The sequence below is a fragment of the Blennius ocellaris genome (assembly GCF_963422515.1).
Source record: "Blennius ocellaris genome assembly, chromosome: 14".
Classification (NCBI taxonomy): domain Eukaryota; kingdom Metazoa; phylum Chordata; class Actinopteri; order Blenniiformes; family Blenniidae; genus Blennius; species Blennius ocellaris.
Window position 1 is genome coordinate 7,154,154 of NC_137663.1, and position 27,473 is coordinate 7,181,626.

Consider the following 27,473-nt stretch of genomic DNA (forward strand, 5'->3'; position numbering starts at 1 on the left):
CACAAACTAAAGGGAAATCAACACAAAAATGTAATCAATCATTATGAACAAAACGATAATACGTTTTTATTTTTTTTCTAAAAAAAATCCCTCCAAGATATTTGGCCAAGAAATGTCATGGGTTTTGTTTTTTTTCTATAATGAGTGATTCCTTTTACCTGGTTCCAGCTTTTATTTTGAAGGACCCAGTAAAGGAAGTTCCCTTTTACTGTGAAGGACTTACCAGGAAGTTGTCACTTTCAAACTGCACGGAAGCTAAAAGCAGCTAACTGAAGCAAGACAAAAACGGACTCCAGTTTGAGTGTTTTGTTTTCAAAACAAGCAAAATCGTATCAGTAAAACTGAGTATTTAATGTGTGATCATCAGAAATGAGTGTCACTTTGGATATAAGACTGAAAAGAGCCAACAAAGTCTATCATGAAGGGGTAAGTTGACTTGTTATCGGTGTTAGCTAGCACACTCTGAAACCTGCCCGGTTATTGATAAACACACCTATTATTTATTGTGATATTTATCAATGAATGCAGGTGAACCCGTTTGTGTTTAGACGTGTTTTAATTCGGAGGCGGCGGCCTCACGTGACCCGCAGCTGATCGGAGAGGTGTAACGGTTAAATGTGTCGCCCGAGTTATTCGGTGTCCTCCGGTGAAGAACTGACACCAGCCAGAGAAGATCGTTTAATCTTACAGTTTGAGATCAATATACAATATCTGCACTTTATCTTCGGACAGGGTGTGAAAGATTAGGACCACTTTGCAGGATTTACTCGGTATGACTGTTTCATTAATGATCACTTTGTAAAATGCAGCTCCTGTGTGTTTTGTCTTTTAATTTATAATGCTGATTCACATTGTAATCTTTTAACTTAGATGGGTAAAGATACGACTCACAGTATGAACTACTTGGAAAACAAGACTGCCCCACTCGCAATTCAATTTGACTTATTTTATTACCTTTATCTACATTTATTTATTCTCTTTATGCCTTTCTTAACCACTTTGTTTTAATGTGTTTTAGTAATCTTTACCACGTTAGAGTCTTAATTGTTTTGGTTTTTTTTGTTCGATGTATCATATTCCCTTGTCTGCCTTGCTGCTACACAAATAAGTGTGCCTTACAGAGCTTCAAATTGTTCTTTATCTCAATAAAAAGAACAATCTGGTACCTCAAATAGAGCTGGGTGATGTGCCTAAAAAAAAAAAATCTATGATTAAAAAAAAAAATTTGATTCGATTTTCTATTTCTTTCTCGATGCACTTAAAAATGACTGCAGACATCAGAGTTAAAATGCACATAAACAATCCCCAAATAAAGAGTCAACGAGGCTCCGTCATTCAGCAAATTCAAGCTTCAACCAGGTTTAAGCAAATGTGCAACAGCAACTCTGGAAAACCCACGAGGAATCTCTCTCACGAGAACGGAACAGGAAAAACTGTCGGGGAAAAGACGTTTTCAGCTACAAATTTGATAAATCCATTAAATCTTTTGGGGGGGGGAGGTGTCTGCCCATGGAAATCAAATTTTTTCACATTTGCAACAGCCTTTTGTTGCTTAATCTGCAGATAATCCATCTGAATGTATGATTGATTGTTTCGTTTCATCAGCACATATTTCATTCATTAATATAAGAACCTTAGATAAGCGTATTCAATCATACAGCGTCATTGTGTGTGTGTGTGTGTACAGGAAACGGTGGCCGGCGTCATCGTGGTGGTGTGTAAGGAGGCGCTGCAGCATCACGGCATCTCTCTCAGCATGGAGGGGCTGGTCAGTCTGCAGCTCAGCTCCAAGAGCGTCGGCGTCTTCGAGGCCTTCTACAACTCCGTCAAGGTGAGCCGCACACCTCTCGTCGCCCAGGGCGACCGCAGTTGGGGAGGAGGGCTTCCCTCTCATGCGACTGTGGCGCGTTGCAGCCCATCCAGCTGATCGGCAGCAACATCGAAGTGGCCAAAGCCGGAAAAATCCCCGGAGGCAAAACCGAGATCCCGTTCGAGTTTCCCCTGCAGACCAAAGGCAACAAGGTGCTGTACGAGACGTACCACGGCGTCTTCGTCAACATTCAGGTTCGTCTGGACGGGGACAGACACTGGGGAGATCTCGGCGTCCGCCTGCTCGTCCATTAACAAATGTGGTGTGGTCGTTTCCCCGCCAGTACACTCTCCGCTGCGACATGAAGCGCCCCCTGCTGGCCAAAGACCTGAGCAGGAACTGCGAGTTCATCCTGCACAGTCAGGTGAGAGGACGAGCACACGAAGCGGCAACATGACAGCACGGAAAGCCACTCATCAGCACAGTGGATCATTTCCCTCCATCGGCCATCTTGTGTAGCAGGTGCGCCCACAGAGGACTTTCGCTGAGGGGTGAAGCTACAACACTGCCATCCGGTGGCTGAAGGGGGGAATTATTATTTGACTTTATATCAGAACACTTTCGTTAAGATTGAAGCGCCACAGAAATGTCAGAGCGCCTGGATTTTAATGTGGGTGAGATCATGCACCTCGAATAGAACGAGCACACACTCACGGGGACAGTTAGGCTCCGTCCACACTGCAGGATTTGATGCGACATCGATCAGACGGCCGTGTGAACCTGGTCAAACCCGACGGCTCCAGAGCGCAGAAGACGCTTGTTGACCCGAGTAACTATGGATGGCCCGATGGTCAGCGCCAGGGTTGCCAGATGTGACTCGCTGTTTTCAGCCCAAACGATGTAGAACTCACACGCCTCAATAAAAAAAAAACAGCTCAAATCTCAGCCTGTGTAAATTCATGTTAAAACCGTAAGTGTAATAATAATAAAAATACACCATGAACGCACAAATGCACAAAATAAACAAAGTTAAAAGGTGAGAGAGTTTCACTCCCCAATTGAGGGATATCCTGCGAGTCACTGAGCAGAACATCAGAATCGAGTCGCATTTCCCTGCAGTGTGAACGAGGCCTTTGTAGTGTTGTCATGGCAACCAGACCGAGACTCTGAAATCCAGTGCACACCAAGATCTTGAAAATGATAGCGCCTTGGTCTCAAGGCCGGTTTTGAGAAGCTAAATGTTACGAGTTATTCACCAATTGACCTAAAATACACGATTCTGACCTGTGAGATTAAATCAAAGCACCCAGAAGAACCGACAGGACAAACTAAAACATTACAACCCCTTTGGAGTTTCTATATATAAAGTTGTATGATTAATTACCTTTAACTTGCAGCCGTTTGGTTTCTTTTCCAGCCCCAGAAGTCTAAGGTGGTCCCCACGCCGGTCAACTTCACCATCACCCCGGACACCCTGCAAACCGCCCGCGAGGTCAGAACCAGCGATCGGCTCCGTGTCGACCTTCACACCGGGTTTCAGTTCATGTAAACAAACCGCCGTCTCCCTTCAGAAAGCGCCGCTGCCCAAGTTTGCAATCAGAGGACATCTGGACGCCACCAACTGCGTGATCAGCCAGCCGCTGACTGGGGAGGTGGTGGTGGAGAGCGCCGACGTCCCCGTCAAGAGCATCGAGCTGCAGCTGGTGCGGGTGGAGACGTGCGGTGAGTCCCGGCGCTCTCCCCCCTCCCCCCCCCCACGCACCTTTCCTAACCCTTTGGTCCGCCGCATTCAGGCTGCGCCGAGGGCTACGCCAGGGACGCCACCGAGATCCAGAACATCCAGATCGCCGAGGGCGACGTCTGCCACGGCCTCTCCATCCCCGTCTACATGGTTTTCCCTCGACTGTTCACCTGCCCCACACTGGAGACCACCAACTTCAAAGTCGGTCAGTCCACACTTAACGTCTCCTGAACACGGTGTTGTTCGTTTTCTCCTTTTACAGCTGCGATCGTTTTTTTTTTTTTGTCTTTCAGAGTTTGAAGTGAACATCGTCATCGTGCTTCACGACGATCACCTGATCACAGAAAACTTCCCCCTGAAGCTGTGTCGAGTTTAAACACGCCGGCTCCTCCGGGGTCAAACCAATTAACTTCACGTTTCCTCGTTGTAAATAAAGTGTTTTGCAAGTAGAATGTTCACCTTTCAGACGTGTCCCGTGGTTTATTTTAACACACGGATTCAATGTTTTCAGTGAGACGGAGTAAATCAGGTGAGAGCGCAACGACCGACGACTGGAATGTTAATGTCGGGGAAAAAGCGGAAGGTAAAATCCAAAACAAACAGGAGTGAGTTTAAAGCTAAATTTAGTATATTCATGTTAAGAGATATTCAGCACATTCAACGTTCGATTACATGTTTGATGAAATTCACCGCCGATATAAATGGTCATGACTCAAAGACGAGGACAAGTGAGGGTCACCGTCTCATTTGGAACGACATCGGACATAAAACCTTTAAAGCCACAAACGGAACATTTTCATTTACGCAGACTGCAGTTGAACTTATTAAGCTCATAAACAAACGTTGGATTTACAAATGTCCTTAACCAAACAAAGTTTTTTTTTTTTTTAATCCGGTGCAGGGGGAAAATCATCTGAAGCTCTTATTATGAAAGGATAAACAGTTGGTCCAGACAGAATACTTTTAATTACTGCCAATGAACTCTACAGAGTGTAAAAATTGACATTTTAATGGCGTACATTGATTAGCAGCAAAAACACGCTATATTCAACAATATTTGCTTCCTTCCTGATCCTGTGTGAGAACAAGACGTCTCTCTAGTCGAATAAACTTCCATTCAAACTCATTCCCACTGCAAAGGAACATGATCTTTTTGTTTCAAGTCAATTATTTCCTCCAATAACAAGCCGGATATGACAAAATTATTCTCAAACACAATTTTGGGACGTGCTGCTGCCACAGATAAACGCCTAGAGTTGCAATGCAACCCCATGCCACACGAGGCAGTAAAGAGTTAAACAGGCAGGAGAAATAGTTTGAAGCTTGAGGACAACTTCTGTTCCGCTTTACCACAAAAACAATCCAGACGACATGGCAGATATAGGAAGATAAGTAAATATAAGCCAAAATACACAATCAAAATAAAAGCAGCTCAATTATTTTTCAGAATGCAAAAAAAAAAAGGAAATAAAAGATTACTAATGCAAACAAGAGTAAAAAGATAAAAGGGGAAAAGAGAGCGGTGGATTCAAAGGCGTCGGCGGTGAGACAGCGCCGGGAAGTCGTCGTTCAGCAGGGCGTGAGTCCTGCAGGTGGGACAGGTGCTCTGCTCCTTCAACCACGACCTGATGCACTGAACACACACACACCAAACGTCACATCAAAACGCGTCCGAGTCTGTCGGATGTGGAGGTGATTCTGGTGTCCTGTGTGTGGCTGGTGCTCACCTCGTCGTGGAAACTGTGTCTGCACTCCAGCACGCACGTGTTGTCTGGACTCATGTCCTCGTGGCAGATGATGCACGGGTCCTCCGTGTTCAGCTGCAACACACCCAGGAGGTTCAAACACATTTTACTTCAGGAGTCACATTCAACCTTTTAAACACATTTCCATGAGGAAAAAAAATATATAAAACACACTTCAACTCATGTTTCAGTACTTTTTTTCATTGTGCATTCATTTTAGTTCAACATGTGTCACTTCACATGTGTGGATGTTTCATTAACCGCAATGAGCTGATTTCCTTTTTTCAAAATATGCATAAATTCTCTGAATACCAAAAACACAAGGTCATGTGTCAAATATGAAAACACAGCTGTGATTGTAGATGAGCCTCTTCTTATCGTTAATTAAATGAGCTTATGTTTTATATATGCCTTCAGTGGTGAAACAGCAGGAGGACAAACCTGCAACACAAGGAGACTGACCCCAGGTCAGTTCTATGAGAGCTCAGCACTGAAACACTTCAGTCGGCCAATAAACACAACAGACCGTCACTGTGATGTCTGAAGTGAAAACAAAGCAGGACACACGTCCCCCGCAGTGCAACTTGCGCCGTCAGATGTTGGACTCACCGCGTTCTTCTTGGTTATGGGGTGTGCGACCGGCTGCCAGACCGGAGGAGGAGGAGTGCCGGCCGGCGCCCTCTGAGCGGCGGCGTTCGCTCTGGCAATGCTGAGCTTCTCCTGAGAGGGAAAAAAAAAACAACACAACATCTGTAAGTCCAGACCAGACTGGCTCGAAGTGAACGGCAGTCCCTGCGAACGCCTCCTCCTACCTGATGGTCTAGGATCAGCTGAGTCGTTCCACCAACCACATCCTGCAGCGCCATGCTGCTCAGACTCCCACCGGAGGAGCAGCGGAACTCCTGGAGGAACTTCATCAAGTGAGGCCTGGACACACACACACACACACAACACACACAAGGAGTCAGAGTCTCGACACTTCGGCGGCTCTCTGGTCTGCAGCCCAGAGGGAGGAGGGGGTTTACCTCTGGTAGTCGGGGAACATGCTGGTCAGGCTGTCCATGGCCCTCTGGAACACAGTGATGTGTGGAGAAGAATCCAACACCCTGGCCGGAGGCTTCTGAACTGCTTTGGCTGCAGCGCGCTCCACTTGAGGAGGAGCAGGAGCAGGAGGAGGAGGAGTGCTGCGAGAGGCCTGAGCTGCTGCCGAGAGCTTCAACATCCAGAGGACAAAATAAAAAGTCGTTGTCAGCTCGTCTAATAGACGTTGGTTTGAGTTTGTGAGCAGAAAAATCCTTCGTACAGTTAGAAACGTGTCTCAACCAGTAAAGAGTCGAGGGTGCAGCGGAGCAGCTGATGTGCATACAGATACCGCGCCACCGTACCGACGCCTTTAGACAAATACAGTATGTATTGTAAAACTCCTCCTTTACATGACCGGACACATCCACCACTTTTCTGTTTCTGACCAAGCGACGCCTCGAAGGCTGCCTCAGTGATCCACCACTCTCTGTCCAATACAGACCAAGCAGCTGATGGTTAGAAAACTTAAGATACTTTTGTTTTAACTCTGGGAAAGTTTGAAAAAGCATGAAGCCGCTCCAAAACACGAATGCCTTCTGTCATTCATGATGTATTTTCAGTAGAGCAGTGGCTCAGACTGGCTCCTCCTCCAACTGGTTGGACTTCAAACACTGAACATTGCAGTCGGTGCAATTTGTCTTTCGTCTTGTCAAATAAGAGCCTCCTGAGGAAGGAGTGGGTTTTCAATAAAGGAGGAGAGGCTCCAGTGACGTGTGGTGCGGGTCGTACCGGTGGAGCCACGGTCACTGGAGGCAACTGGTTCACCCTGGATCCATTCTTCACTTGATCAATCTGCTCCCGGTACTCCTGCTGCGAGCAACATCAGGACAAAATAGATATCGTCATGGGCTAAATAACTAATGACTTATTTCTTTGCATTTGTTGAGCTTGATTTTCACCAACTGAAACGCAGCAGAAGTGTTTCTACCTCAGTGTTGGAGATCTTCTTCTTCAGCTCTTCGACGTTGTTTCTGTAGCCGTTTCTGATTCTTTCCAGCTCCTGGTTTGGGAATCTGTGAATGTCAGACGACAGTTTTGTCTCTCAACTGAAAACTGAAAAATCTAAAAGATCTTTTTGAGTTCAGTTTGATTCCTTGAAAAGGGTCTTGTTCATTTTATCAACACCTGAAGAAAACCTCCCGGTTGATCTCAAAACTTCTCAGCCTTCCAACGTGCTCCTTTTTACTGCAGCAATAAGTGACTTTTGAACCGACACGACCCGGCGTTTCCATTTATTTGTTTACTTTTGCATCGCCTTTTCAAATTGTCCTCCTTACCTGAGCATTGCTTCATCCAGCTTGGCGAGTAAAGCCTTGGAGTCCGTCAGCTCCCTGCGGAGGTCGTACAAACCCTGATCACGGCCGATTTCTGCCACCAGCAGCTGGAGAGGCGGGAGGAGGCCCGGAGTTAAAATAAGAGGCAACATCTTTTTGAGGTGAAATACAAAGCCGACTCCACACTTCAGATGACTCGAAGGACTAAAGGAGATTTAGACGAGACGACGGCGGTACCTGGGTTGAGCGACTCCTCTGACTCATGGAGGTCAACGTGGCTCTACAGCGCTTGATCTCATCCTCCAGGCTCATCTTCTCCGTTGCCGACTGATTGCTGCAGCCACGGCGAGAACAAAGTGAGAACCAAGCCCGAGTGTTTGTGGTTGATTTCCAGCCTCTCGTTCATCTCCTACCTCAAGTCTAAGAAGTCCCTCAGCTTGGTGTCGTAGCTGACCTTCTTCTCGCGGATGCTCCTCGTCAGACTGCGAGTAGGAAAAGGACGAGGGCGAGAACAGATTTTCAGCTTCAGATTAACATCAAGTCACGGCTCCTGCGATGAAACACTTCATAGTGAAGTACGAGGTTCTGCAGAGCTGGTCGGAACAAGGAGGTGAACGAACTTGTTGGCCAGAGAACCTCCACCACCCTCCGGCTCCACCCTACCTCCCCTGCTCCTCCAGCAGCTCGTCCATCTCCTGCTTCAGGGCTTTCAGAGTCTCCTGGTTGGCTTTCTTCTCCTTCTGGTCTTTCTTCACCTCCTCCTCCAGCTTCTGCTGGAACAGCGACAGCTCCTTATTGGTCACCTTGAAGGGCAGAAACAAAATACAAAGTGTTGAGTCAACAGACTAGAATCGCTTGAAAACACACACACACACACACACACAGCTGAACACTTACTTTTATATTGGCATTAATTTTCTGAAAGTCTCCTTCCAGTGAGACGACTTCTTCCCGCTGAGCGACCTTGACATCATCAGCGCCGCCTGTCATTTTCTGGATGTCCCGCTCCAACTTCATGTTGCTCTTCTCTTTTTTGATGATGTCGCCCTTGAAAGCAGATCAATCGGTTAATATGAAGCTTTTTGCAGGCGTGAAACCGACACATTATAACGAGAGGAAAACACCACGGTGACAAGCTGCAAACTGGATTAGAATCCACTCAAAACACATTCGTCTAGTTCTTGTGAAGAATCAGAATCAGAATCAGACACCACACATTGCATAAAGAAACTGAGATTTTGACATATTACAAGCATATTTATATCACATGTGTAATTTTGACTTATTCTGTGAAGACAGACAAATGATGGCAGTTTTGCTGATATGATTTGTTGTTTTCTGGTGTTTATATCTAAGTTTTGTTCTCGTTTACATTTCTGTACTCAAAAGAGCAACGCTCATTTAAAACTACCACCTGGAGAGTTTGTGTCTTAGTCACAAATATATATACACAAAGGATCTGTATCTGTAGTTTACTGTGTAAACAGATAACAAAGCAGAGAATGACCAATGTAACTCACCGGGTATTTTTCAAAAGGTTCATAAACTTCTGTGTTGACTGCGACGCTCCTCATTGCCTCCTGACACGTCTACAAGGACAAAGGATTTCAAACTGAAATAAGGATTTTTTTTTTCTAACCCGCTCCCGTCGTTTACAGGATGTGCTGAGATGTTGACGCTGACCTGCACGGCTGCATCCACCTTCAAATATTGTCCGTCAGCTGTCGGATCGCTGCCAACATCTTCCCCTACAGCCTCGCAGGCAAAAAGGTCGGCCTCCTGGTAGCCGTTGGGTAAATAGTAAGCGGCTTGCTCCTCGTCACCATTACTCCAGGGAAATAAGGCGTTAGGTCCCGCTATGTGGAATTCACTGGCATATGGATTTGGGAGAACGTGACCGAGGTCGGCAGAGTTATAATTGTCCAAGCCGCCGGTGAAATCGGCGTCCGTGTCGGTCTGAAAACCAGCGAAGGGCGTGTCGTCGTCAGGGTCCGTGATCTCGTCCAGGTCGTCCAGGCGGGCTCCCGGTACACCATGCTGCAGCGCCACGGCGTGCTTCGCCAGGCCCACGCGCTGCCCGAGCTTTATGAAGCGAAGAGAGTCGAGGAGGAAGGCCTCGAACCCGCCCGACTCCTGGATCCTGTGCTGGGCCACAGAGGGGAAATACTGCAGCTCGCCCACAAGCAGGGGGTCGTTGGCCAGCAGGGGGCCGTGCTCGTCCAGGATCTGAGCAAAGTAGCTGCATTCAGGGAGAAACCGGGGGAACGACAGAACAGGGAGTTAAGGTACAACGCATGTGGAACAGATGGCAGTTATGCCAGAAATAAAAGTGCAGTTTCAACTATCATTTCTGGCAAGTGAATGCTGAGGAGTCCAAAAGGTACAAATGCTTACTAGATGGACTTAAAAGCTACTCCAGCAGAAAAAATCTTGTGTCTACTTCCCATAAAAAGTCTCACTTCTGCACATGAAAACAAGACCATTACTACCAATTCCCACTCATTTCCAACCCCCAGTTCTCCAAATCAATCACACCAAAGTCTATATATTTACAAACAAACTGGAGTTTGTAGCCATCCAACTGCGTTTATGTTTTGCTGACATAATCTTCAGAAACCAACGGAGCCCCTCTGGTGACATTGGTGAAAAAAATATTACTGTTTAATAACGCGTGGCCACGCATTATTAAGGTGTGGGAACGAGATAAATAAGGCGTGGCCACGCGTTATTAAACTGCCGTCAAGTGAGCCGGCACTCAATTTTAACGGTTTACACCCAATTTCACTTCAGTGCAATACTAGGCATACTCCTTTGTTACTACAAGAAATATGAAAGAATATTACTGTAGAAATTTGGAGAAAAGTACTCTTAAACTTGGATGTGTTGATCGAAAATGATGGTCTCATCTATTTTCAAATTGCAATAAAATGGAATCCTTAATAGGTTTATGCCTGATTCCACTTCAGGCAGTACTAGACATACTCCTTTACTACTACAAGCAGCATCAAAGAATATCACTGTAGGAATTTGGAGAAAAGTACTTTTAAACTTGGAGCAAATTAATGAAGGCAAGACCATTATTTTCGACCAACAGATCCAAGTTTGACATTACTTTTCTCCAAATTTCTACAGTAATATTCTTTGGTATTACTGGTACTGGTAAAGGACTATATCTAGTATTGCACTGAAGTGAAATCAGGCATAAACCTATGAAGAATCTTTTTTTATTGGAATTTGAAAACAGGTGTGATAAATCATTATTTTCGTTAATTTGCTCCAAGTTTAAGAGTACTTTACTCCAAATCCCTACAGTAATATTCTTCGATATTGCTTGCAGTAACAAACAAGTATGTCTAGTATTGCCTTGAAGTGGAATCAGGCATAAACCTATGAAGGATTCCATTTTATTGCAATTTGAAAAGAGACGAGACCATCATTTTCAATCAACTCCAAGTTTAAGAGTACTTTTCTCCAAATTTATACAGTAATGTTCTTTCATATTTCTTGTAGTAACAAAGGAGTATGCCTAGTATAGCACTGAAGTGAAATTGGGTGTAAACCTATGAAGGATTCCGTTTTATTGCATTTTGAAATCAGACCATCTGTCTTTCTGTCAGCACTGCGGCCGTACGCTGACCTGTGTTTTATCGTAAAGGCGTTAATAAAAGCGCAGTTAAAATTGAGTGCCGGCTCACTTGACGGCAGTTTAATAACGCGTGGCCACGACTTATTTATCTCGTTCCCACACCTTAATAATGCGTGGCCACGCGTTATTAAACAGTAATATTTTTTTCACCAATGTCACCAGAGGGGCTCCGTAGAAACCTGCTGTAAGGGTTTCTGGGATATCTAATATGGAGCAGTGGCAGCTCTGGTTAACACATCAACAATTGATCGATTTAACCCAAAACAAAGCCAGACTTTCTTAAAGAAAGAGGCTTCAAGTGACCAGAAAAGTCTAAAGTGTTGTGAAACGGATCAGAGATCATTTGTCTGGTGTGAATAGAGATCGAATGAACAAACGGTATCTTGCCTCTGGAACGTTCTGGAGTTTCCATGGCCGCCGAGATGTCAACAAACCGGGTATGTTTCCCCGGTTTGTTGTTTCCAGCATCGGTTTTGTGAAACCGATGCTGGAAATACGTGTTTGTGTGACTGTAGTGAGGAATATCCTTCAGAAAGGTACCGACAACGTATTAGAGGTGTACGACAACTAAAGCAGAGTCCGAAATGTTTTAATTTTTCCCCGTGTGGATTCTGGGAGAGGAACTTAAAGGCCAAACGCTCATAGAATTTAGCCTATTAGCTCCAAGGCTAACTGTTTTATTTACAAACTTAAGCGACGTGAAAAAAAATCCAACGACTTGGTGCAACATTTTTGGGCCCACTTGCATAACACAATAAGACCAGCATGGCCACATGGCAATGGTTTGTTTTCTACATGTTGGGGACTAGTTCCACGAGTGGAGTAATACGGCTACAAATTTAATTAGCATTACATATAAAGAACTTTCAGTTTATTTCAGCTTTAAAATCAAGACAAATATGAAAGATGTCTTTGATTCGATCAAACTTAATCACAGTGCGTCCATGTTTGAGTGTATCTGCACTTACTCATACAAACTCTCTTTTGTTGGGTCGGGGTTGTTGTCCAAAATCATTTTAAAGTGACTTCCGTGTCTGGTGCTGTTGTACTGTTCCTCAAAATTGGCCACCTGGTCTCGTAGGTGAGTGGGTACACTGAACGGGTCGACGGGGTGAAGGAAGGATCTGCGGACGACAAGCTCCACGTCAACGCCTGCGGGAGACGGCGACGGCCAGAGTCGGCGTGAGGAAGAGGCAACTCACAAAGAGTCTTCTTCAATAAAGTCGGGGCTCCACTCGTCTCGCGGCGTTACGCTTCTCATCTGATAACCGGCCTGAACAGAGAGAGGAGCGGACGTTTCAGAGACGTGACACACAGGACCCTTTCCTCCTCAAGCAACAACTGAAGACTCGGTGTCTCACCCTTCGCGGTTTCTTTTTCCGGCCTCGATTTTTAGTCTTCATAGGAGAATTCTGAAAGGAAATCGATGCATAAGTGCACTTGAAACTTTTCAACTTGAGCTGAAAGCAGCTTGCTTGTGCAGGATAATTGTCCAGGAATAGTTTGACATTCATCTCGGAGAGGACATTTGTTTACAGCTCTGCGACGTGAACACACCACTTCAGCTCTTACTCAGAAAATAGAGGGTTTCTACAACACTTCAGGTTTGAGATTCTGTCGCAAAAACACACGAGTGATGCCATCCACCCATTATCCAACTGAGGGTCGCTGGAAGTGATCACAGCTGACTGAGCCCAGGTTCACTCAGTCACACATGCAGGCCTTTAGATGGCTGTGGAGGAGAAACCCTCTCACTCACAGGGACAACATGTCAACTGAGGCCACAGAGCGTGAGCCATTACATCACTACATAGCATTTTCTGATGCAACCATAAAACTGAAATGTGAGAATTAAACCCGGGGGCTGTGAAGAAAAAAAATGATAATGGTGAAATCAGACTATTGTCAACACTCCGTGGAGCAGCTGGAAGCATTACACACCCCAAAGTCACACTGCTGATGTTCAGAAATTGGCCAAATGCTGTCAAAATATGTTGCCAAGAGGTACGGATCATTTGACAAAAAGTTTTGGGAAAAAAAAAAACATTTTAAACATTAAATATCACAATATTTTTTTGGCCAAAATGATTCGTGTCCTTTCTTGCTCATCAGGAACTAAACCGGTTCACAGTAGTGAACAAGCATCGTTAAAGTCTTAATTCTGAATATAGTCGAGGATAACTTCTGCCACATGGGTCTGCTCTCCTATCAAGGAAACTACATACTTGAGTTTTTAAGATGTGATCCTTGGGTGTTTTCTTTCTGGACACAACTCAAGGCTGAAGGTTCAAATAGGATAATACTGCATCAGTGATCATTCTTGTCATTATCAAAACTACGTAACCTAAAGGATTTAAAGTGATAGACTATAAAGTCAACAGCTAATTGAGAGCAGATTAATAACTCATCAACTAGTTTACCTTTGTTTTATTAGCCCACGTGTGAAAAAGAATTGATAATATCCTGGAAGATGGGTGAAAAGTTTTCATTCCCATTCTCATTGGGAAGACAACCTGGGACATATTTATGAATCATTCCGTTTTAGATTTAAGCAATGTACGGATTACTTTTCTATTCTATTTTGCTTCAATTTAATTCTTTAATATTTAGGTTTTTGGCATTGCCCGCACCTCTGGAACAGAATTTTGTACGAGGACAAGTAGAACGCGTTGTCGGACGACAAGAAACATCTTTGAATGTGCATCTCAACATGGACAATGGATTGATTGAAGTCAAACAGTGGCAGGTCACCTGCACCAGCTCTCTCCAATTCTTTTAAACAATTAAAACTTTGGTTAATGTGTGATGATCGCAAAAACTAAAACTGAAACCAATTTCAAGGACCACATCAGTACTGAGTTAGTCTTTAAAAACAATTATAATAAATATAACTCACTGAATAGAACCATAAGATGAAATTAAAACTATCAGGATACATGATAACTATGTGCATCACGAATCACATCGGAGCTCCAAAATGTCAAACTATTCCTTTGTGTGTCAATTCCCTTCCATGTTCACAACGCTGCCTTGAAAACCAAAAACTTACATTTTCATCTGACTTTTTTAACACCGAACAATGTCCATCTGGAAAACAAGAACCAGAGGGAAAGGATGGAAGTCAGATCGAAGGCCTCGGCATCCAAGAGTCGGCTGGTCTGGAAATACGTACCCATCATATCAAAATATTCATCCAGTAAAGTGTGACAGGAGAGATAATCCTCTCTGTGCTCCTCCAGAGTCCAGATAAACAGCCTCATGTCATGGGGTGGAGCCTGTTTTAGGTATTCAGTCACAGTCAAGCCAATGCTTGAAAAGAGCTCCGGCCTGGCGCCGAGCTTTTCTATAATCCTCTCCTGCAGAGGGCTGAAGTTAAGCAGAAGAGCCAGATCCAGCTGCTCCAGGTGTTCGGAGTGGCGTCCGATGAAGGACTGGGCCGCTTGCAGGCCTGGGGGGAGCGAGGCGGCATGTTACAAACGGCAACGAGCAGAGAATCGACACCTTTAAGCTGCTCCTCCGTTTGCTCAGTTAGGTGAGCAGGAAACACTGACCTGCGTCGTTCAGCTGACACGCCCAGCTGCTCAGCTTGGGATTCACGTCGGTGCAGCTGCTGAGATGGTGGACGAAGGCTCGAGCCCAGACCCGGTTCTTCCTCTCCAGCAGCAGCTCCACCGCCTGTCCCGCCGTGTCCAGCTGCTCCTCCTGCCAGTTCAGGATCCTCGCCGCCACCTGGTTCCCCCGGGACGAGTCCAGCTCCAGCCAGGGCTTCAGGCTGCGGGTCAGATCCACCGCGTGCAGGTTCTTCTCGTCCCGGAGAAGCTCGAGCTTTTGGCTGATCTGCAGGAGGACTCGATCTCTGTAATGCAGCCAGGCTGAAAACAGATCGACACGCGTTCAAATGAAGCACAGCTGGAAGACGTTCACCTGAAGCTTCTGCAGCATCACCGCATGCATAAAATGAATGGAACATCAGTGATACAAACCACATTTCAATAGTTTGTTCAAATATTTTGGATTGGATTGGCATCTTTAACAGCTGCTGGTGTCTCCCAGCCTTGGAGCTTCAGGAACCCCGAGCCGTTTCAGGCAGTACCTTTCTGCTGACTCTGGGACGCCGAGTCTTCGTTCTTCTGCAGGATCTCGTCGTTGAACGACTGCTTCTCTTTACAGGACTGTTTGTGCTGCTTCCTCTTGGCCTTGCGCTCCTGCTTCGACTTTAACTTCTTTACACTGCAACAAAAAGGTGCGAGAAACCACAGAAATAAATATGTATTTCCTAGTTTGCTTCAACAGTGGCACACTGAGATTTCATTGTGACTCTTGATGTCTGCATTTATAAGGATTTTTTTATTTATTATGAAAACAGTCTGCATCAGGGCTGCATCTATTGTCAGATCAGTTGAGGACTAACCGTTCTTTCATTTAAATGTGGCATATACAACTCAGTCGGCAGAGTCCAACTCCACAGACAGACGTTATTTTGCAAAACAAAAACCGTTTCTCGAGCTGCACATGTTGCAAAGCGAGAATGTGAAGAATGCAAGTTTATGAAGCTTGACCTTGTGGAGGAAGACACAAACAAGAGACTGTGGCACTGACCTTGTACATTTTTGATTCACTTTAGGCTTTGTCATGGTTTGTGGTTTTGGGATTGCAGCTTCAAACTGACAAGAGAAAGAAAAGTAAAAAAAAAAAAATCTTAAGAAGAAAATCAAACCCTATGATTGATCTTAAGATCCTGCTTCACCCCCAGATGTTTGTCTCACCTTACACTTCACCAGGCCCGTCGGACCATAGATTTTGATATTACAAATGAAGCCGACACAATCGGGAGTCAAACATGGTTCTTGAAGAAAATCCTGCGAAGAAGCAACGCAAAGAGCCGTTCAATTCAAATTCAGGTCGTGGAAATGCTCGTCTGTGACGAGAAATCAACTCCACCTTTTCATTCTTTTCATTGTAGGCCGACGTCTTGAGGCTCTTCCAGCAGGCCATGTGGTATTCTACCGTGCAGCTTTGACAGCAGCACATCTGAATGAAGCCCTGCACACGGAGACACGCTGAGACACGAGCTCGCCGTTTAAACCCCCCGGAACACCTCGACCAGCAGCCACTTACCTTAAAGTCCGGGTCGGTGAAGAAGATCTCGGCCTTCACGGAGTAGATGCATTTATCCATGCGGCAAATGGCATCGGGAGCCGGGGGAAACCTGCACGACTCGATAGCGCTATCCAAAATTTCCTGGGAGGAGGAAAACACAAGTCGGTAAACGTGTCGGAAGAAAGTCTGCAATTCATGAATACGTAAGATTTAAAAAAAAAAAAAAAGACTGATGTTGCGTCTTTAAGCCTCTTAAAAAAAAATTTAACCTGCTGCTGTGCTGTAATGTAAATTCCTATAGTTTGCCATTCTATTATATTGTGGGATTATTTAATTTACAGTTATTTTTTATTCTGAAAATACATTTTTCTGAAAAGTTAAACTGTTTTAACACAACCTCAGCAGAAGCTTCACCCAAACATTGGATCAAGTTCAACATTAATAATTTCACCTTGCTGCATGAATGTTTGCACAGGTTTTGTATTACAAATACAGCAAGCCACACAAACAGTCACATTATAGGCTGACAAACAACAGTTTCCAAAATGTATCAGAGCCGCATGATATCTCCACATTATACTCATGGGAACTGTATTTTTTTTTTTCAAACTCTCAGTATAATGATACTCCTGAAGGTTTCTCTTTGGATTTTCCATTCAGGCGTGTGTAAATGAAGGCGTACCTTGAAATACTGCGGCTGCGTTTCTTTCACAACCTCTTTAGTAAAGGGCCAGGTGAGTTTCCCGGGGGTGATTTGATTCCTCACCATCTGCAGCGAGTTCGAAAACTGTCCGAGAGCCACTGCAAACCTACGGAGAAAATAGAGACGGGCCGTGAGCACGGCGTGAAACCGCCGCGGCACAGACGGAAAACGGTGAAAAACTGAAGTACCTGTTCTCCCTGAAGAAGATCCTACCGACGGCGTAGTAAACCAGACACTGGAACATCCTCTCCTCGTACAATTTGATCTTCTCCAGGACTTTCTGAGCTTCTGCCAGTTCCTGAAAAACAAAAAAAACAAGCATAACTGAAGTAAAAACGGTTCCATAACTCTTCATAGACATGTCCAGTGTAAATATTACAACACTTATTGTGAAAATGTTATTGCTCATTATCATAGTTGCTTTTTATATACCCCTTAGCAATGTCAATGTTGACATTACATCATTACAAAATAATAACATGTTATGTTATAATATAGAAATAGCTAAAGAGAAATTACTTTTAAGGATAATTTTTAATCAGGTTTTATCTTTAAAAAAATGATTAAACTTCAACGATTAAAATTATTTTGTTATTAAAATTAATTACAGTAATTCAAATTCATATTTACATTTCAATCAAAAATCAAGTTCCAATTTAATAATTTAAATTTGTAACAGTACATGCACATATATACACTGACCTGTCCTTTTTTTTTTTTATTATTATTAAAAGACAGATTTTCTGTAGGAAATTAAGTCAAGACTGTGAACCGACAATAAAAATCAAAGTTGAAGTAAACTCTCCTCTAAAAAAAATCTCTTCCATCGATATTAAAAACAAAATATCCATAAGTAGAAATTTAAATTTGGGATAAAGTGGTTTCATATTAATACAAAATGATTACAAACCTTTGCATTTAAAAAAAAGGTGAAGAGATGTGATTTTAGGATAAGAAATCCAGGTGTGTACAAATAAAAACATTTGAAGCGAAAATATCAAACGCGTTACCTCAGGCTGACCGATGTCTGTGAGCGCCGACGCTCGGCCAAACATCAGCAACTGTACGTCCACCGAGGAAAGACCCACTTCCTGTGAAGAGACAACAAATCGCCCCTCAGAGCATTAAGACCGACGTCGGAGTGGATCGAGAGCACAATGATGGAAAGTCAGTGGTAAAGAGGTTAATGCTGCATGTACTCCAAATCTTTAATGTACAAACATCCCTTTGGAACTAATGTATATCCACTTCTTTATTAGTTCCTTTTCAATTGAAACAGAAGGGGAATAAAAATCAAAACGCATCAGTAAAAAGACAAACGCTGGTAAGCAAAGGCTGCCACACAACTAGAAATGTAGCAGCTCTGTGCAACAAAACACTCATTCTGGAAAATATTTATTTATTCATTAAAAACAGGACAAGTCGGCAAACCCCACAAATGTCCACCCCACTGACATATCAGCCGCCTTACAAAAAATTTAACCTGCCCCCGATTCAATATTCACAATTCCATCAAGAAATCTGTAGTTCCATAAATAGTACTTATTCCATAATCCTAAATGTCTCTTGATTTGTCATAATTTTGCACCACTGTGGTGGAAGGAGGTGAGAATCGTCACAGCAGCGGGTCCCAGGTGAGAACCCCTTCGTTACCTTTGGTGTGCTTTTCTCCAGCAACGCCAGCGCCTGGCTGAACGCCTGCTCGGCGTTGCGGCTGCGGAGGTCCACCAGGGCGGCGTGGGCGTCCCGGACCACGGATTTCAGCTCCTGACACACGACGCCTTTATTGTCAGCCTCGTTCTGGTCCAAAGAAAAGAAGCGGGTCAGTCCATGCTTCCGTCGGAAGGTGGAAAGCTTCGCCAGGCTCAAGTCTTACTTTGGCTCCAGCGACGGTACTCTTGTTTTTAACTTTCTTTTTTGCAGCAGCGTTTGACTCCATTTTTGCATTTTTGGAAGACGACTCACTAGAAAGAAAACAAAATCAGCTTTGTGTTGAAGTGAAGCTCTTCCGGTCAGTTTTACATCGTCTTTGAGAGACGAATTAAAACGAGAGTTGGAACAGGAAACCTGCAGCAGCGATGCGGCTTCTGCACAACAAAACTAAGCTGGAAGCAGCAGAGCATCGCTCACCAGCAAACCATCACGAGGACAAACCCCAAAAGCAACACTTCTTACCTTTTCGAAGGTTTCGGGTCTTTACTGTTGCCTGGTTTCTGTGCAGCCTTGTCATTTTTGGCTGGAGGGAGAATAAAATTGATCTTTTTTAGAGTCTGCAAAAACAAAGCCATTCAAACAAATGCTTCTGTTTTCCAAGATTTGAAGGTCTCAGTGAGAACCAGTCTGGACAAGACAAAAAAAAATAAAAAGTAATCATCATCATCATCATCTCCACAAGTCATGGGTTGAGAGCAGGAAGTGTGGGAGTGGATTTCCCAGCCTCTCGGTGTTCATGCTCAGGAATGTATTACAAGATAAACTGTCACTGTGACCCGAGTCTGGAGATACGATGAAGGTCACAACAGGAAGTTTGTCAAGTGTTTACAGACTGGATGCTCCACTCCTCCTGTGGATCCCAATACGAGGAATCCCTTCATTTAGTTAGAAGTGTCCTAATGGAAAAGATATGACTATTTATTCATGTATGATAGATTCTTACAATCCTACAGTATTTATAATACAAGTACTTTGCAATGGAGTTGATAAAAAAAATATGAAAAGTTGGAGATTGGACCGTGTTGCTACTGGATTGTCTCGTTTTCAACAGAAATGTTCTGATCAAGATGAAAACAGATCAGAGAGTGTCCAAATGTGTGAAGATGAATAAGTTGCCTCATATTCAGAATGTCTGAATGCAACTGTCACAAAGGTTTTACCCTAAAGCTGAATCTTCAAATATTAATTTACCTCCAACACAATCACAATTCCATGAATGATGATTGATAAAAGTATCAGTTTTCGTCTCAAGTCTCTTATGTCTTTTTGCTAAAAAAAACAAAAAAAACAAGCCGGATCCCCTGCGCACAATAGCTCTGTGGCGCCCCCAAGAGGAAAACCCCCGCATCAGAAACATTTCAGTCAACACTGCAGCTCTGATGCTGCCGGTGCAAACAAAATGAGATCATTGATCAAAACAAACTCACCTGACTGTTTGTCCCCTTTGGCCGCTGACACCTGCCGACACAAACACGATTACTGTTTTGACGGAGGCTTCAATGCGTGAAATGAAAGTATGAAAATAAAAGGAAACCAAACTAAAGTTGATGGCATTAAATGGCAACTTTATTAAATTAAAAAAAGGACAACTTTAAAAGTGGAATTGTCAATTTTCAGCTTTAGCAGCACGATAATTTGCCGTTATTACTTTTTTAACTGTAAAATTATCATGAGCATCAAATGAATTAAATCAAAGCTCCATTCTTCCATAAACTTAACCGCTGGTGTGAAATATTACGTTCACCACCACCAACAGTTCATTATTTAATGTCCAGAATGAGGAATTCTGTTTGTTTTGCCAACATTACAAGTGTGGAGAAAAGATGTGGTTTCTGAAGTGTGATGGAAAGCTGAACAATCACTGACCTTTGGTGCAGGTTTCTTTTTATTCGCCTCTCCAGTCTGTTGCGCGACACCGACGCTACTGCAGAGAGAAAATAAAGACGTCAAGCTCAAGTGTTAATCAGTAGAAATGACCTGTCAATGTGAGGTGGGACACTCGCATACCCTTTACTTGAAGACTTCTTTGGACAACAAGACGTGAGCACTAAAAGCCAGAGGGGGAGAAACATTTAGATTCAAGTCTCTTTTTTAGCGTTTGAAAAGAAACTTCTTTTTTTTTTTTTAACCATCTAGTATTTTCCAGGTTAGGTCCCTTCTATAATCTCAAGATTATGAAAAAGGTTCTTCTGAACATCATGGAGTCTCTTAGAGAGAGTCACATTATTTATTTATTTTAATGGTCTGACGCACCATTGGCATCTATCAATTCGTCTATGAATTTCTGCTTCTGCTGCTCCAGGTCTCTCATTCCGTCCTGGTCGTTTTTACACAGGTCCCGGCCTCTGGAGTTGGCGCTGAGCGCTTCGTGGGGCTGTCCAAAGTAGAACAAGGCCTCGGCAAATCGATAGTGTCCCTGAAGACAAGAAAGGAAGATTCAGATCCATCAATACATCAGGTGAATATCACATGAATTTTGAATCGGGTATCTTTAAAATGGAAATCATAAAAAACTAAAAGTTTCAACAAAAGAGCAAATACTTCTGTTTTGTTTTGTTTTTTTAAAGAGGCACATACTTTTGCCCACAAAGGTTTTATCAGAGTCGCACATCTCCCATCGCGAGCTGCTTTTCTGGGAAGGAAAAGCAAAGGAAACACAGTTAATTCTCTGCTTCGCTAGAATGTGGAAGAAATGTTACGCGACTCAAAATCGCTGCGAGCCAACGTGACCGAGTCCCGACTCGGCGAAGCTGCGGCCGGTGTAGAGATCTCCATGTGAGGTACTTACAGATACTTCTTACAGCGGATGTAGCACAGCGCTCGGTTTCCATAAAGGAGGTGGTTGTCGGGGCTGGAGAGATCAGAAGGCGCAGTTACAAAAACACTCACTGAAAACCCAGTACGGCGAACAGAAGCACAAACCGAAACCTCCACGTCACGCCGTAGCAACATTAGAGCTTCACATTACGGAGACGATTGAGGACTTACTAAAAGCGGATGGCTTCAGTGTAATACTTCAGAGCATTTTCATAGTCCTGATTCTGGAAGTGTCGGTTTCCTCTCATCTTCTTTTCTTCACTTTTCTAGACGAGGGACAATAACAGGATGTTTTTTTAAGTGGATGTTTATTTTGAACATGCAAAGAAAACGATCTTATACATCTTATACCAAACAATTGCAGTGAAGTCGTACCTCTAACTGATGGTTGGATGGTTTGTGCATCAGCGACTTCAACGTCTTCTCCATGTCGCTTCCCATTTCCTGAATAAACTTCGCAACTGCATCAAATCAAAGGCAACGGTGGTCAGTGCATGCGTTTGCTGGCGCGCACGCCCTTCCCCCGCGGCGAGGCGGCCTCTTACACTCCGTGAAGATCAGGCGGAACACGGTGTAGCACGTTTCGCTGTCCTTGAACACCGTCAGGAGGTCGTGCAGGCACAGGTCTCCCAGCTGCTCCAAGTACATCATGGCTTCGTGGAAAACGTGTGGAGAATGCTGCATGTGGGATGAGACGGCTGTCAATCGCTCTCAACGTGAAAAGAACAAAACAAAACAAAACACAGAGGTTGCCTGTAACGGTTAAAGATCTATTTTACAGTCCATTGTTGCCATATATTATGAATACCTAGGAAAAAAACCCTGCTCTAGTTTGCAGTACATGCACTCTTCCTAGGTGAAAACCAGACATGTCCACATAATTGATCCGTATCTTTCTTTCAAAAACTTACCAAGTTGAACATGTTGCTGATGATAATAATTTGCCGTATCAGCATCTTTTTCATCTGGAAGTGAGAAGAAAAGCAAGGAATTCAGGTTTTTTTTTTTTTTTAAATAATAGTTAGAAGCAAATCTTTACAGACAAAATCAGGTAGAGCCCCGACATCGACAGAGAGAAAACAATTTAATGATTAAAATAAAAACTAAATAAAAAAAGTTGTGTGGAAAAACAGGTGTGAAATGAGGAAATGATTTCCACAATGATCTGGACCAGTAGGGTACGACACTCTGCTTGTGGACTTTGCCCTCAAAGCAGTTCTGACGGATGACGAGCAAATAAAAACACATGCAAAAAGAAATACGTTTTATCACCAAAAATACAACTTTATTCATTTCCAGCTGCTTCTATTTATTCCCACTTTTGCCATTTCTGCCCTTCATAGAAAAACTGGTTTACATTCATTAAAAGGCTGTTGACCCCCCAATGCCGTGAACTACTTTGTTTATGACGTGGGTGTCCCGAGTGCAAATAACACAAAATCACACGAGCTGAAGGAGGCGATCAGTCACTTACCGCTGCCTTCTCCAATGAATTGAGGATCCTTTCAACTAGGTTTATTACGGTGAGGTTGTCCAAAGTCAAGTCATCGCTGTTGCAAAAGGGAGACAATAAATAACTTTTAACAGGCCAGACATGGCTGCTTCATAGACACCGTTCAAGGTAATGAGTGTCGCCTCACCTCTGCTGTCTGAGGCCGATGTCAATGGCCCAGTTGAGAGTGTTGCTGAACCTGTCTGGCTGCAGCAGGGTGGGGAACCAGATCGCACAAACCTTCATTCGCTGTACGGCATCTTTCTTGGTGTCGGCGGGGATGAGACCAAACTGGTCAAAAATCTCATCTGGAGAAAAAAAAAGTGAGATGGCATGAAGGGAAAAGAAGCAGGACACAAGAAAGGCAGAAACGTTTGGACGATTAAAAGCGGATTATTGGATTCTTCACTTGTGAAACTTCATCCAGATTAATAATAATTTGGTTTGTAATCAAATAATCTGAAGCAGAGGAGCTCATACTCAAATCGTGAACATGTTTGCTGCAGTTTCATCAGCACACATTCTTTTTTTTTAAACGGCTACAGTTTCACATCATAGAATGAAACAACGCATCTTAAAAAAAAAATGTAAAAAAGAGAAACGTGTAATGAAAGCATTGCCCTTTTTTTGGTCTTCTATAAAGTGATGTAAATTATAGTTCTCACGAAAACCGGATTCCAAAGCTCACTAAGGACACCTTTGTCCTGCCATTTCAAACACTTCAGCAGGAGAACTTGTAAGGATCAGTGTCAATGCAACATGAGAGATCAGATGTGATCTCCTGCTCCAGTTGCTGCTGTGCAACTGGAGCAACTGGCTGTGTAAAATTGCAAGACTACACCCTGCAAAACTGGGAAAAAAAAAACAACAACCTTATAACCCTTAACGAATGTGTTTCTTACCTGAGGGTCTAAATGTGATGAAGGTTTCAGGCTTTTGAGAGCAAAACACAAGAGAAGTTTGTCAGCGACAGACAAAACAAGGCTATGAAGTTAAAATAAGTTTGTAATGGTTTCAAACTCACTCTGGTATTGCCAAAAGCCTTTTGGAACCATCCCGCGGAACATTCCGAGTCAGAGTCCGAATCTGACATTCTGTCAAACTCTGGGGGGGAGAAATAAATAAAGAAATAATTCACACACCTCACTCAATGGCATTATGGCAAAGTAAAGCGGTTCAATCCTCTGAGGGCATCACCCCAAACTCTGCTCTGTGCGTTTTAGTTGGGATTGTGGACGTGATGAGAACGCTGCCACCGGGGGGGGCGGAGAGAGAAGCTGCTCTCAGGCCCGTTTTTATTCAACGTTTTCAAGATGTCAGCCTGAGCACAAAGCAAACCGCCAACTTTCCTATTTGATTTCCTCAACTTCAGTTTGTGTTGCCAAATTAGAAATGCGAGTCTTTCCGTGATGACGCCAACACAGAGTGAAAGGGAGAACAGCCAAACGGCTTCCACACGGGCAAAGGAAACAGGAAAAACCTCTTAAACAGGACATTCAGTCAGCCTGGGGTGCGGCTGTGTGTTCAAAGAAATTAATATCTGTAAGGCCTGACCTGGAACTAAAAACTAATGTTCAGTGTTAAAACACACATCATAGATTACTCTGCACAAGAAAAAAAAATGCCAGGCAGTTACACACAAAGTATTACTGAAGCCAACACTAATCATGTCATACAAACAAAACACCAAAATAGGATAATTTGTGCTTAGTATCTTCATGGCAATAGATCTTAAACATATCATAAATATGCCAAAAAGCATATTCTGATGTTGACTATTGTTCCATAGGAAGACAATAAAAAGGGTAATAAATGGACATTTCAACAGTCTGAATTGCACAAAACACACGTGATTGATAGATTATAAAAAAAATAAAATAAAGAACTAAGAAATATCCTGTTCTGTTTCAACCAATTGAAAATTATAATGAATTTATTGTCAACGCATTAAAGAAACAAATATTACTTTAAAACGAGATTCTCAAAATGCCTCCTTTTATTTTTTGGTCACCAGAGTGCTTTTTTTTTTTTACTTTATTGCACGTTATTTATATAATCACAGTGATTAACTGAGGGCAAACACATATTCTTGCTGATTCTTGTTTTGTTGGGTGGTTAAGGCGGGCTGCACGGTGGAGTGGTGGTTAGCGCTCTCGCCACACAGCAAGAAGGGTCAAATAATAGCCGGCACTTTCTGCCTGGAGGTTGAACGTTTTCCTCCCACAGTCCAAAAAACATACATGTGAGACTAAGCATTGAATTTTAAATTGCTGGTCTTCACGTGACGTCTCATACGTCCAGCACTACTGGTAATCTCAGCCCGCTTGTCAGTCAAGGCAAACGAGCACAAACATTGATCTGGAACCCAGCGGGTCCAGTTTTGGTCTGGACCAATCGGTGAGCTGCGTTTCTTCTTTACTTCCGCTCTGGTCAGTGTTTGTTGCGGGCTACAGCGCCCCCCCTAAAAAAATACGAGCAGCTGGTGTAATTACATGACATTTTCCAGGCGGTTTGATCCGGTCTCAAAAGTTAATGTGAACGCCACCCGCACGGAATGAAGGTGTGGAAATGCACGCCCCCACGTCAACCCGAGTTTCGGACTCCCTGAACGTGAAAGGCCCCTCTCAAGTCGAGTCATGTTGACGTCAGTGAAAACTATGTATTGGAGGCGCATGTTTGGTTGGTTCACTTTCAGAAACAATCATCTAATTACTTAAAACGATGTGCCAAAGGTGCAGAAAGGGAAAAACCACAACAGTAATCATACATATATAATAAATGTATGTGTATAAAAACATACACGTGAGATTAAGTATTTAATTGTAAATTGTTGGTCTTCATGTGACGTCACATACGTCCAGCACTACTGTACACAGCACTACTATATATATATGTACATATATTCCCCAGGCTTAGCCTTGACTTCATGTAGGCGTGGTTTCTTAGGAAATCTCCAGGATTCGTTTCAGCGCCATTAGCCCACGTTTCGCTCGCGACACCTGAATCACCCATTTGATGTAACACCATCGTCCAAAGATGTGATTTCGTCAAAAAGCACAAGGAGAACTCTCAAACCAGCGCCGTCTAAGGCCTTGCTGCGTTTCTGACGCCACACCAACGACTTGGTCCAGTTTCGTGTCGCCGCGCCTCGCTTGATCACAACAATTTGTCGAAGCTCACCTCGTTAGCATCCGAGCTAACACACACAGACGCTTCCAGAGACACGTCGAATTAGTTTAAGCAGCCGCGAGAGAAACCAACACCGTTATCTAAACTTAAAATAGTATTCCACGATTAAAGGTATCCCCGATAGGGCCCCTTCGGGCCGTTTCCTCACTTTTCTTCGTACTTTGTTCGCGCTTCCAGAGCGACGGTTTTGACTCGCGAAGCACAGTGGCGACACCAGGAATGAACACGTGACGAGAAAACACGCACCTTGTGTTGATTGAAGTGTCGACTGAAAGCTTTTAGGAGAGCTCTTCTACAATGCTGTTCATATTCGTGGGTGCGGAAGCAAGCGACGCCACTGACGCTCTGAGACGCTGAGCTCGCGCTCCACGCCACACGTTACGCCGGCGTCAAGCCAGGGGGCGTGTCTTGTTTTGAATCTAGAGTTTTTCCGGTTTCACAGCGGGTGGTCCCTTCTTTCAGTGGCGCGAGAACGACCCCCTTACTGCCTTCCTGTACCTTCTGTTTTCTTTTATGTCAAATGCAACTTAAATTGCTTAAATCTATGCGTTTGTTGAACCGTAGCAAACTTTTTTCCTGCTCTCTTGCTTTGATTCTTTTTTTTTCATGTAAATGCAAAGAATTACAATCAGAAGTGCTTTATTAATCCTTAGGGTTACTTATATGGATTATATTTCTGTTGATCGAAAAAGGAAAGAAAATGATTAAATCACGCATGATAACAGGTGGATTTGGACCATAATCACGGTGCCTATGTAGTCTTATTGTTCATCAATTTCACCAAAATCCTGTTTCTTTGATGTAAAAAAAAATGCATTTGGTTTTATGGTCTTATTTTGCAATGATATGTCCGGAGTCTTTTATTTTGGCCATATATTTTTTTTCAAAAAATATATTGAAGGGGAACGAAAAGTATTAAATCACAAATGACAACAGGTGGCAGGTTTGGACGGCAAAGACGGTGTCTATATAACTGTGACAATGCCCCATGTTCTCCATTCAACCCAACAGCGAACTTTACCTAATAGTGAAACAGAAGTGTCAGAAAACATGTGTCAGAAGTGGGATTCGAACCCACGCCTCCATTCGGAGACCAGAAATCCCGTTTCTACGGAAGGAGATCAATCCTTGAGTCTGGCGCCTTAGACCACTCGGCCATC

The 27,473-nt window shown here is 43.6% G+C and overlaps 2 protein-coding genes across 3 annotated transcripts; one reads left to right on the forward strand and one right to left on the reverse strand.

Annotated features, from left to right (window-relative positions):
• Nucleotides 1-258: 258 nt before the first annotated feature.
• Nucleotides 259-3,975, forward strand: vps26c (VPS26 endosomal protein sorting factor C). Its single transcript, XM_080509445.1, has 8 exons — nt 259-426; nt 1,688-1,831; nt 1,915-2,064; nt 2,154-2,234; nt 3,228-3,302; nt 3,382-3,532; nt 3,604-3,756; nt 3,845-3,975. Exons 1-8 carry the CDS (start codon nt 370-372, stop codon nt 3,925-3,927), a joined length of 894 nt encoding a protein of 297 aa, XP_080365571.1. The 5' UTR covers nt 259-369; the 3' UTR covers nt 3,928-3,975.
• Nucleotides 3,976-4,498: 523 nt separating this feature from the next.
• On the reverse strand, nt 4,499-26,669 carry ttc3 (tetratricopeptide repeat domain 3). Of its 2 annotated transcripts, none has more exons than XM_080508858.1 (46): nt 26,560-26,669; nt 24,149-24,228; nt 24,027-24,057; nt 23,273-23,432; nt 23,107-23,182; nt 22,544-22,597; nt 22,178-22,310; nt 22,008-22,093; nt 21,804-21,898; nt 21,604-21,666; nt 21,393-21,447; nt 21,069-21,231; nt 20,823-20,862; nt 20,682-20,739; nt 20,243-20,273; nt 19,278-19,338; nt 18,979-19,066; nt 18,756-18,902; nt 18,113-18,193; nt 17,291-17,400; nt 17,082-17,208; nt 16,418-16,540; nt 16,241-16,342; nt 16,066-16,158; nt 15,899-15,963; nt 15,393-15,529; nt 14,851-15,171; nt 14,472-14,747; nt 14,349-14,386; nt 12,661-12,711; nt 12,502-12,572; nt 12,268-12,423; nt 9,337-9,892; nt 9,174-9,242; nt 8,551-8,700; nt 8,317-8,456; nt 8,067-8,135; nt 7,891-7,987; nt 7,657-7,760; nt 7,308-7,392; nt 7,109-7,186; nt 6,322-6,509; nt 6,109-6,223; nt 5,906-6,016; nt 5,279-5,371; nt 4,499-5,184 (listed from the first exon to the last, which is right to left on the reverse strand). In XM_080508858.1, exons 2-46 carry the CDS (start codon nt 24,215-24,217, stop codon nt 5,080-5,082), a joined length of 5,121 nt encoding a protein of 1,706 aa, XP_080364984.1. In that variant the 5' UTR covers nt 24,218-24,228; nt 26,560-26,669; the 3' UTR covers nt 4,499-5,079. The 2 variants fall into 2 exon arrangements, with proteins under 2 accessions (XP_080364984.1, XP_080364983.1); XM_080508857.1 differs by having other exon boundaries at nt 7,109-7,189.
• Between the last annotated feature and the right edge of the window lie 804 nt (nt 26,670-27,473).

Bases quoted from the DNA above. Each gene is read 5' to 3' on its own strand.
- vps26c (XM_080509445.1), top strand. From the start codon at position 370: ATGAGTGTCACTTTGGATATAAGACTGAAAAGAGCCAACAAAGTCTAT. The intron at 3,533-3,603 runs GTGAGTCCCGGC...CGCCGCATTCAG, and splicing joins GGTGCGGGTGGAGACGTGCG to GCTGCGCCGAGGGCTACGCC. The intron at 3,757-3,844 runs GTCAGTCCACAC...TTTGTCTTTCAG, and splicing joins GACCACCAACTTCAAAGTCG to AGTTTGAAGTGAACATCGTC.
- ttc3 (XM_080508857.1), bottom strand. From the start codon at position 24,217: ATGTCAGATTCGGACTCTGACTCGGAATGTTCCGCGGGATGGTTCCAA. The intron at 20,863-21,068 runs GTGCGTCAGACC...TCTGGCTTTTAG, and splicing joins CGAATTGATAGATGCCAATG to TGCTCACGTCTTGTTGTCCA. The intron at 8,701-9,173 runs GTGAGTTACATT...TCTGCTTTCAAG, and splicing joins AACCTTTTGAAAAATACCCG to GGCGACATCATCAAAAAAGA.